Raw genomic sequence first — 10,807 nt, forward strand, 5'->3', positions numbered from 1 at the left:
GCCTGCTCATCAGACACGGACCCCCATCAAGCCGTAAATTTGGGGCAATTCAGTGCAGAGACAGTCAATGGGTCTTATCTAGGATAAATATTTGCTTCCCTGGGCTCCAGCCCAGGAACAGGCACTAATGTCTCACTGGGAATTTCCACAGTTGATCAGCAACTTTGCACTGCTGAAACAATCCACTTAGAGAAAGACTGTCGCCATCATCAAAGTTGCTCCGCAGAGGAGGTGTATTGTGCTCGCGCTGCTCACACCCAGGTAACAGGGCCCATGATAAAACTTGCCTACACACTACAGCCCCGAGGGTTGCGTGACTTCTGCTAGGCGCTAGTGCCCTAAGTAATAATTTCCACGGAGCATCAGAGTAAACAGCTCTGAAATAAAAAGCGAGAGGGGGAACCCCGCTGTGTGCAGATTTATGCTCTGGTGACACCTCACTGTCTGTTTTATCAGCAGCTCTCAGTCGTGCCTGAGTTCAAGTTTAAAATCATTTACTTTGAAAGAATTCAGGTGATGTGTGTGTGTGTGTGTGTGTGTGTGTGTGTGTGTGTGTGTGTGTGTGTGTGTGTGCCAGATCTGATCCTCTGCAGTCACTGGTTCGAGTCTGAGGGCCAGTCAAACTAAAGTAAATCTGTCTGGTCCCTGTTTGTGTTTTTTTTTTTTTCCCTTGTGGTGCGCTGAAGGAGTGGGCTGGTTCTGCGTCTTGGAGTCTTCCTACAGCGAGCGCAGGGAAGAAGTTCGCACCAGTTTTTGCCTCCAATCCAGTGGAGGTTTCAATAGCAGCAGCGCGGCAGGGGAGGGACGCACTGCCAGCACTCAGGATACCCACTCACACACACTCACACACACTCCTGCCCACCAGAGACCAGTTAAATCCGCAAGAAAACTGCAAACACGCACCAGAGCGGTCGCCTAATGCGATTGATAGGCACCAACAGCGGAGGTGAAAACTGAGGGGACTACTGGACACTGCAGAGGACAACTTTTGATTTTTCTTTCAGATCGCTTTAGTTGTGAGGCACTTTTTAAAAACCCCTGGTGATCATCTGAGCGGCTTTGGCAGATAACTTCGCCGCTTCATATTCTGGAAGGTAAGACTGTCTCATGTAAAGATTGTCTTGTTTCTTCCTCTGGCGTGTAGCGGTGCGTCTCATTCAGTGCTTCTAGGAATTTATTAGATTACAAAAAAAAAAAAACTTACTTCCTTTCTGTAACTTTTCTGAGGCTTTTATTTTCTTAAAATGCGCATGAAAGCTCCATATAAATTCAGAGCCGGACTCCCGGAGTAAAGTGGTGCCTTTGAAACGTCTGCCAGAGAGAGAAAGAGAGGGGAAGAGGTTTTGCGGTTTACAACTCCGGGAAGTTAAAAGTTTCAAACACATTTCAGTCAAGCCCGAACTCGCATGTTCTTTTAATCTCATCTTATTTTTGGTTTGGGCTGTGAATGTGCGGCAGCCGATGGGGACCGTCAAACTGGAGAACTTCAGAAAATCCTCTTGCTTTTGTGCCTTCGAAAGGTTCCCATGCTCCCAGGGGTGACACAGCACCCAATAAGGCGATTTATCAATACGCGCAGCCTTTAACGGCCTGTGCGCCGTGCGTGCTGTGCTCTCTGTCCATGCGTTTGGCTGCAAAGCGCAAAAACACTGCACAGTTTTTCAATCGGAGCGCAATTCGGGTGTATGTTTGCCTCATTGGGTCACCTTAGGGTGCTTTTACGCACCTGTAAGAGCCCGAGGGGCGCTTATTGGGGATAATTTTTCATCTCTATAATACACTTAACTCCCCACTGTCCAAATGAAAATGATTCAAGGCAGATTAGTGACAGTTTAGCTCATGTTGGGAGTTGTTTTTCCTCATCCGGTCCATGTGAGAGGAGCCGAGCTTCTCCTCTCAGCCCGTGTTTAATGAGAGACATACCCGGAGTGGGGATTTGAATAACTGTATTTAGTAGCAGGGTGAAGCCACACTGCCTCCCCTCTACTTTCTCAGGAGAATGAATCATGAACAAAAAAAAAGTCTTAAAATGGGAAGGTCTGCGTCGCATACCGTAACTAAACCGTGATTTGCATATGAAAACTCTCCGGCTGAAAGAATTCCGCCTGTGTTGCTATAGCCGCTCGCGTCCAGAGAAGTGACAAGGCTGCGGCGCACACAGTCTCCTCCGCGCTGCCTTTGGATCACATATCCAGAGTCACTGGCGGAAGATTAAGGACGCAAGTTTTTATTTCCTTGTTAAATTATTCATCATATCCACACCCCGCTCCCAGTCCCCCGGGCACATCCATTTTGCAAAGCCCCTCATTATGCTCCCTCAGATGGACACAAGCGGAGGCAGAGCGGCTCACTAGCAGCTGAACGGGCTCTCTGTGCCTCCCCTTCTCTGCTCCTTCCCCGAGCACAACATCACGGAGCATGATGGACTCATTTCCCACGACGCAGCCCGGCCTGGTGCGTGTGTGCCCCGGATGATGGGCAGTGGGTGGATGACTTTCCCATGGGGCATTTTCTCTTGTAATCTTTAATCACCCTTGCAGTCACAATGCCAGCACATCAGTCAGAGCCTCCACCACTCCCCCCTCATCACCCTCAATGCTATCTGAATGGGGGTGTTTTTTGAGGCAGAAAGCGGCCCTGCGACCTGACCCTCCTCACAGAGACATTCCAGGATGCAGCGAGAAATGCAAGCTGCAGAGATGGACTCTAAAAAGGCACAAGGGGAGGGTGAGGCGCAAAGGAAACTGGGCTCTCCTTTCCATCACGCTATTGTGCCAGCTTTCGTGGTTCTGATGATGTGGATCGCTCAGAAACTCAAACTGTGAGTGATGTTGTGGATGGCGAGGAGACAGGTCCTGAGTGATGGTTTAGACTTATACACAGAGTGGAGCGGAGGAATGTGATGGTTTGGACACACACGGACACACACACATCAGATAAAAATCTCCATTGTTGGATCAGAGCCCTCACCACAGTCTCTACCAATTCATTAATGAGCTGTTTAGCTGGCCAAGAGCACCAGACCTGCTTTGGTTTGGCCTGCCTGTACCACAGGTCCAGGTCCTGTGTGGTTCCATCCTTGGCTGCTAGCCCCCCATATACTCCACTCACTCCAAGCCCCCTCATTGGCCCTGAAGTGACAGCAGCGATGGAGCTCGCTACTGAGGACCCACCATAAATCTGCCTTCAGACTTCCTTAAAGAAAACACACAGAGGCTTCACGTCCTGCGAGCCCTGCCAGGCGTCTTGTTGGGTGGAATCCGAAATGTCTCTTTATTTGTGTTGAAATTAAACTGTCTTTTATTCCCTCCCGTTCTGTTAATGAGCTCCATGTGGCAGCAGGCAGGAGGCTTATCCGTCTTGACAAGGAGCTGGAGGGAAGGAGAGAGAGGGAGACCGGTTAAACAAAGTGAGGAGAGAAAGGGGAGGTCAGGGGCAGTTTGGTGCACACATGCACGAACAGGCTATATGTGAACACACACACACACACACACACACACACACACACACACACGGACGACAGGGCTGGGATACGCGTCCTGTGCTCCATACATGGAATACTGCACTTATAATCAGTGTGTTTCTGCTGGAAAGTACACTCACACGCTTGCATGCAGGTGGCTGAATTGTTGCATTTTTTCCCCCTTTCATCATCAGTGGATTGTGAATGATTTCAGTTCTGCAGATGATTGATGTCACTGCAAATATTGTGTCCATCTGGGCAATGTGAAACATGGTGTGAACATTTTGTTTTGGCTTTGCACATGATTTGCTTGTAATGACCCCAAATTAGAGCAGGGTCAAAGCTGTTATAGCAGTAATTCAAATGAGAGGGTCCTGTTCCTCTGATCACACAGGAATGGAGAGGGGGAGCGGGGTCATTTTCTTGTTCATTTTCTCGATACTGTAGATGTGTCAAAGACAGCCATGGGAAAGAAGATCATCACTATTTCCTCCATTGATGAAACCACTGTAAGCTCTATTGGTCCTTAAATCCCATTACACAGATTCCACAGCTTGCCAATTAGAATTTACATGACATTTTCCACCCAAAAAGCTTTGCAAAATCCACTAAAAGTGAAACAAAAAGCTATAAATGTATAAATAAGCTGATAAAAAGCAACAGCAAAACAAAGTTGACACGATTGCGGGTGACCTTGCCTTGAAATTATCCGTTCCTCAAATTGCGATCATACATTCTTCCCCGTTCTAATTAAACATTAGACTTTATTTGTTCCAGATGCAGCTTTTTTTTTTTTTTTTTGATGTGTTATTTTGGTGAGGGAACTCTGTGGCATGAGAATGGTGTAGGCCCGCGTGTAAGAGCAGATCCAGAGCAGCCCGTGTGACCATGTTGACTCTGTGCTGGTCCGTGCAACCGCAGTGACCCAGCACAGCAACTGCTCTAATATTCAGATGTCATCCCTCTGCAACACATACTGTCAATACAGACTGAGTGGTTCAGTGCATGTGGGAGAAGTAAGGGTTCAGTCATGGGGTTTAAGTCAGTGGTGTCATATGTGAGGAGCACTCTGAAGGCACACATCAAATGTGCTAATGACGGTGGTGATAAAACCCTTACTGTATGAGTGATAGCAGACATTATGTGTAATGACATCAGTGTGGTGGACAGGGCGGACCGGGGCCCTCGCCGCGTCTGTGTGCTGTTTGGGGATGTTGGAATGAAAGACAGCTCTGAGCGGCTCTGCACATACCACCTCAGAGCTGTCTTGAGTATTAATAGACATGTCTTTGTTCCAACTGACACGCTTCTGAAGTGGAATGAGACAAGCTGAGGCGATAAGGATCTCCACTCTCTGTGTGAGTCAAACCTCAAAGTACCACTTAGGCGGCTTTCCCTTTGCTCTCTGAAGTTTGGCGGTGCGGCGGGAGGCCGGCTCAGACGACGGCTGAGACGGAGACTCTGACAGGAGCTGTCAAGGGCTTCTCCCCTGCTCGAGTTTTTAACGGAGAGCAGTGCACGAACGAAGCCATGCTCGTCGTGCGGAGCGGCGTCCAGGCCCGAGTCCTCTGCTTTTACTTATCTGCTTAGCAAAGAGCGAGGAGGAGACGTAAAGAGGGACGCGGAGTCGAGCGAAAAGGCTGGGCTGTTTGTGTACAAATGTGAAAGAGAGTGTCGATGAAAAAAAAAAGTGTGATCAAGGGAAAGAGGCAGACAAGGGAGGGTGGGCAGAGAAAGAGAGAGGGGTCGTTAAAAGGACACCATCTCGCTTGCAGTAAATGGCGGTAAAGTATCTGGCTAATCTGCCATCATTACACTGATTAAATCACCAGGGATTTGGCGTTCCCATCAGCTGCAATCAATGGGGCAAAATCAATAGACGGGGGATACGTGAGAGGCTCTCCGTCAGCTGCACCTCGTCCCGAGCCACACTAAACATTTTTATATTAGCATCAATAAAACTTAAATGACATGGATTTGGGGATTTTTATATTAAGCGTTTTATGAAATGCTGTGGTTCCCTGGAGTTTCAGTGTCTTTTCCTTCACACGTCTGTGTTTAAACCGAGGCCTAATCCCCCCTTCCTCTCTCCCCCTTTCCGTCTCTCACTCACTGACTCAAAGATGGAGTCTGAGCTGTCACACAGTCTCAACGTTAGATGTTAATTAAGGTTAAAAGGAAAAGAAGGCAAGAAAACACATTTTAACACAAAATAAAATATACAGTGGAAAAAAATGAAAGCAAACGTCTGCTAAAAACACTAAAATGTCTGTTGCCAAAGCTCACTGTTGCCAAATGGAACTCATTAAGAAGGGTTTGTGTTTCAAGCTAATGCCAGAATGAAAGGAAAGATAGGAAAAAAGCCATTCAGAACTTCCATTGCAAAAATAGACATTTTGGACACATCGCAGCTAATATGAGCCATCTATATTGATTGATGATGTGCATTAAAGACATAGTTAAATGAGAAGATTGATATCACTCTCATGCCTGCACGCTAAATATTTGCTGATGCTAACGTAGCATAAAGACTGGAAACAGTTCGTAGCAGCTAGCCCGGCTCTGATCAGAGGTTAGAAAAAAATCTGCCTACCAAGTCTCATCTTTATTGAAGTTATATTTGATCCTAAATAAAAATCAATTTTTATTTTGCTACCACTCTCATATCTATATGTTAAATATGAAGACAAGCGTCGATTAGCTTAGCTTAGCACAAAGAAAACAAAGCTAGCCTGGCTCGGTCCAAAGCTGAAAAACCTGTCTAGCAGCACCTCTAAAACTCACTAATTCACACATTATATCTCATTTTTTAAATCCACACAAGCAGTAATTGTTGTGAAGCTGTGGTTTTAGTGAGGGTTATGTGCTGGATCAATTTCTTGAGTCAGGCTAACTGTTTCCTACCGCTTCTACGCTTCAAGCTATGCTGCAGACTGCAGCATCATATTCACTGTACAGACATGATAGAGGTATCAATCAAAACAAACAAACTCGATGATAAAACTGTTTGCACTGCAAATGAAACTGAGGTAATCTGTCTGTGTCTTTCCAGAATGAGGCAGTGTAAAGGTTGGAGTGCGGTTCTGCTGGTGCTTTTGGGGCTGGGAGCTTTGGCCCAGAAGCTGCCCACGAGAGACGAAGGACTCTTCCAGATGCAGATCAGGGACAAGTCGCTGTTCCACGACTCCTCTGTCATCCCGGATGGAGCCGAGATCAGTGGCTATCTGTTCAGGGACACACCCAGAAGGTAAGACAAACAGTGACTGAACGAATTACATAATGCTAGTGATTCAAACTGTCTGCACGTTGTTATGAGCGCAAAAAGGAGCCAGTTCCACCTTCCGCTGCTGACTGAGCCATAACAACCAGCAAAGAAAACATTAAACTTGCAGATGGTCACTTACTGTAAATAGATAGGAAACATCAGATGTTGCTCTGTAACATGATCTATTATGGCGATGCAAAAACTAAATAATAAATGAGAAAGTCGTGTTTGTGTAATTGAGTGTCTGTTAGCTCAGAGCGAGAGAAACCAAGGTCAGTATTACAATAATATCACAGTGTGCCACAGTCTCAGGCTACTCATGCATTATCCCACACAGTATTTTGGCTAACGTCAAAATGTGATGAAGCAATGTGAATATCAGTCCCTTCAACCTATTATTTTCCACAGGTACTACTTTGTGGTGGAGGAAGACAACACACCCTTGTCTGTGACTGTGACACCTTGTGATGCTCCTCTGGAGTGGAAACTAACGCTGCAGGAGCTGCCAGAAGAGGCCAGTGGAGAGGGATCAGGTATAATTGACATCAGGCAGCAGTGGAAGAGGTTAATGACACGTTATGTGGAAATATCACTATCCTCCACACACAGTTAACCTACGCAGTGATGTTAGGCTTTGTGTTTTGGTGGGTTTTAATTAAGTCACAGTCGTAGTGTCTAGTCTGACCACTTATGATGTCTGACTCGGCCCAGGCTGACGTCTATAATTTCAGAGAAGGGCTCCACTCTACTGTAGTCACCCTACTGAATCAAAGCCATTGCATCCCTCTACTTAAGCTGTCTTGGTCTTCTTAAGGTAAACCCCGCTGCACTCTGTCTGTCTTCCTTCCTCTTTTTCTTCCTTTCTGCCTCACATGAAAACTTTCTCCATCTGGAGGGCGTCCTTTCAGCGCAGGAGACCCTGCCAGATGACCAAAGCGGTGGTTTAGAGCTTAAATGTGTGATGTGAGCATATATTTGAATATAAATACACGAGCACCTGCGTGTGTGTCTGTGCTCTTGTCAGGTCAAATATAACAAAATGATTTATTGGATTGTTACACTGCTGACGACGTGCACTTTGCCTCAAGAGAAAAGAATGCGTCTGTAAGTCGAGGAGTAATGACAGATTTGGATCCAGCACGTGGAGTGCCATTGGTAGAGATATGCTGGAGCAGTAGTTGAACCAGTGAACTTCTTCCTCTCTTTGCAGCTCTTTCTGCTAAATGTGTCTAGTGGGAGTAGATCTTTGAGCATTAATTTTTAGTACACCGCTGAGCACACTCTCTGGTTGACAAACATAATATTATGCTAGGCCTGTCTCTCTCACGTAGAAGCTACAAGGCGCCTCTTTGTAGCACAGCTTCCCCGGAAAGGCCAAGTGAATGCCGGCCTGTGATCTTTTGGGATGTTTGGACTGAAAACATGGCTGCCATGTGAGGGGCTAATCGTCTGTGAGGCTCGCAGGGCTTCATCATAACCTCACAGCATCAACACATTAAACATTTTTAGTACGGGTGGAAATTATTTTTTCCTCAAAGCCAAAAATGAAATGGAAGGAAAATACTGTAAAGGTCACGACAACAGATCTCTGTCAGGATTTATAATTTAAATGTGGATGCTGTGTCAATCAAAGAGCTCATGTCGTGTCTATTTGTTTTGGTTTTGCAGGAGAGCCTGAACCTCTGGACCAGCAGAAACAGCAGGTGACCGTGGACGAGGGGACGGAGCTCTTTACCTACAAGGGTAACGACGTGGAGTCCTACGTGGCCACCAGCACGCCCTCTGGCCTCTACCAGCTGGAGCTGCTGTCCACAGAGAAAGACAGCAACTTCAAGGTGTACGCCACCACGACTCCAGAGTCTGACCAGCCCTATCCAGAGCTGCCCTACGACCCTCGTGTGGACGTGACCGCGCTGGGCCGGACCACTGTCACTCTGGCCTGGAAGCCGACACCAACGGGCTCTCTGATGGGCCAGCCCGTCCAGTACTGTGTCGTGATCAACAAAGAGCACAATTTCAAGAGCATGTGTGCAGCTGAAGCTAAGATGAGCGTCGATGATGCCTTCATGCTGGCGCCCAAGCCTGGCAGAGACTTCAGCCCGTTTGACTTTGCCCACTTTGGCTTTGTTCCCTCTGACATTGGTTTCGGAAAGGACAGAGGCCTCACAAGCAACAAGATCTCACGGGCGTACACGGCCAAGCCCAAAGCGTCAGACATTCAGAAGGTGTGCATTGGCAATAAAAACATTTTCACTGTGTCAGACCTGAAGCCGGACACACAGTACTACTTTGACGTGTTTGCTGTGAATTCAGCGACCAACACCAGCACTGCATACGTGGGAACATTCGCTCGCACTAAAGAGGAGGCTCGTCAGAAGACAGTGGAGCTCAAGGACGGCAAAGTATCGGACGTTTTCATCAAGAGAAAGGGCAGCAAGTTTCTGCGCTTTGCCCCCGTGTCCTCCCATCAGAGGGTCACTCTGTTTGTCCACACATGTCTGGATGCCGTGCAGGTGCAGGTGAGGCGCGATGGCAAGTTGCTGCTCTCCCAGAACGTGGAGGGGGTACGGCAGTTCCAGCTGCGGGGAAAGCCAAAGGCCAAGTACCTCATCCGTTTGCGGGGCAGCAGAAAAGGGGCCTCCACTTTGAAGGTGCTAGCCACCACACGACCCAGCAGCAAGCAGCCCTTCCCTTCGCTTCCGGAGGACACGCGCATCAAGGCCTTCGACAAGCTGCGCACCTGCTCCTCCGTCACTGTGGCCTGGCTGGGCACGCAGGACCGCAACAAATACTGCATTTACCGCAAGGAGGTGGCTGACAATTACGGCGAGGAGCAGCGACGCCGGGAACAAAACCAGTGTGCCGGGCCAGAGACCCGCAGGAAGTCAGAAAAGGTCCTGTGCAAGTATTTCCACAGCCCGAACCTGCAGAAAGCTGTGACTACAGAGACCATCACAGGTCTGGAGCCTGGCAAGACCTACCTGCTGGACGTTTACGTGGTGGGACACAGTGGTCACTCAGTGAAATACCAGAGCAAACTGGTGAAAACAAGGAAATACTGCTAAATGACTCTGCAAAGAATAAATCTATTATAAATATATATATTAAATAAGTTTATTTAACTCTAAGTGATATTCTACTAAGGAGTGTATACAGACTGACTACTCACACAGCGGATGGGCCTGTGGCAGTGACTGAACTGTTTGTAGAGAGAGATATCAACCTGTATATTTATGTTTACATTTCATTGTGGCACCTGTGGGTGGCCCATAGCGTGAGGTGCTTTGTTACCTGGCTTGTCGTCTTGTCATCATGTCGCCACTGGGGAGGCAGAACTTCAAAGAAGATCATCTTTCATCTCGTATGTTTCTTTGTCGCTGCATGACATTTGCTTTTGTCTGTCATATTTGTGTGTTTCTTCAGTTTCAAATCACGTTGACCGGAGGAGATACAGTAGCTACCCACGTTGTATAGATTTCTCACTGCATATTCACTACATGTTTTAGGAGGAATTTAAATTATTTTATACTTTTCGTCTCTCTTTTTGATTGTTTTTATTGATGACAATAATAACTGTTACGAGGAAATTCCAGTTTTACGAGGAAGCTGTCGTAGTTCAGACATTCCCTGATGTATCTCAGCCAGTGTTTGCTCTAGAGCCCATCTTGTAAATGTGTTCTGTGCTGGAGATCTGTGTTATTATCACTGTATCGCTGTGTGTGTGTGTCACATGTACAGAGTTGTCCTGCCAATATTCATGTACATAAACACTAAATATAGAACAAGTAATCCCTCTGTCACCCTGGGTGTCATGTTCTTTTGCCAAGCAGTTAACATCACAGTCATGGCTCGGAGATGAAAGAGCACACTGTGCATTGTGTTTATAGACTCAGACGCTCACATTAAGGTTGCATAAGCAGAACCTGATACTTGCAATTTGAAGTGATCCTGAAAAATGATTTGTGACACGCAACGATCAACAGAGGGCAAATTATTCCCTGGAGATAACTTTTAAGGCTTTTCGTCTAAGATGACACAAGTGGTGCCAAAACTCCGATGGAAACGTTTTACCTCTCAGC

At 47.0% G+C, this 10,807-nt stretch overlaps 1 protein-coding gene across 1 annotated transcript; it reads left to right on the top strand.

Moving 5' to 3' along the window:
- The first annotated feature begins 766 nt into the window (after positions 1 to 766).
- ndnf (neuron-derived neurotrophic factor) lies at positions 767 to 10,527 on the top strand. Its single transcript, XM_076721669.1, has 4 exons — positions 767 to 1,094; positions 6,516 to 6,710; positions 7,137 to 7,261; positions 8,397 to 10,527. Exons 2-4 carry the CDS (start codon positions 6,517 to 6,519, stop codon positions 9,791 to 9,793), a joined length of 1,716 nt encoding a protein of 571 aa, XP_076577784.1. The 5' UTR covers positions 767 to 1,094; position 6,516; the 3' UTR covers positions 9,794 to 10,527.
- Positions 10,528 to 10,807: the final 280 nt, after the last annotated feature.

Source organism: Chaetodon auriga, chromosome 3, assembly GCF_051107435.1.
Source record: "Chaetodon auriga isolate fChaAug3 chromosome 3, fChaAug3.hap1, whole genome shotgun sequence".
Lineage (NCBI taxonomy): Eukaryota > Metazoa > Chordata > Actinopteri > Chaetodontiformes > Chaetodontidae > Chaetodon > Chaetodon auriga.

What these genes read in the sequence shown, in the direction of transcription:
- ndnf (XM_076721669.1), top strand. Translation starts at nt 6,517, where the DNA reads ATGAGGCAGTGTAAAGGTTGGAGTGCGGTTCTGCTGGTGCTTTTGGGG. An exon ending in TTCAGGGACACACCCAGAAG is followed by an intron (nt 6,711 to 7,136) that starts GTAAGACAAACA and finishes TATTTTCCACAG; the next exon opens with GTACTACTTTGTGGTGGAGG. An exon ending in GGCCAGTGGAGAGGGATCAG is followed by an intron (nt 7,262 to 8,396) that starts GTATAATTGACA and finishes TTGGTTTTGCAG; the next exon opens with GAGAGCCTGAACCTCTGGAC.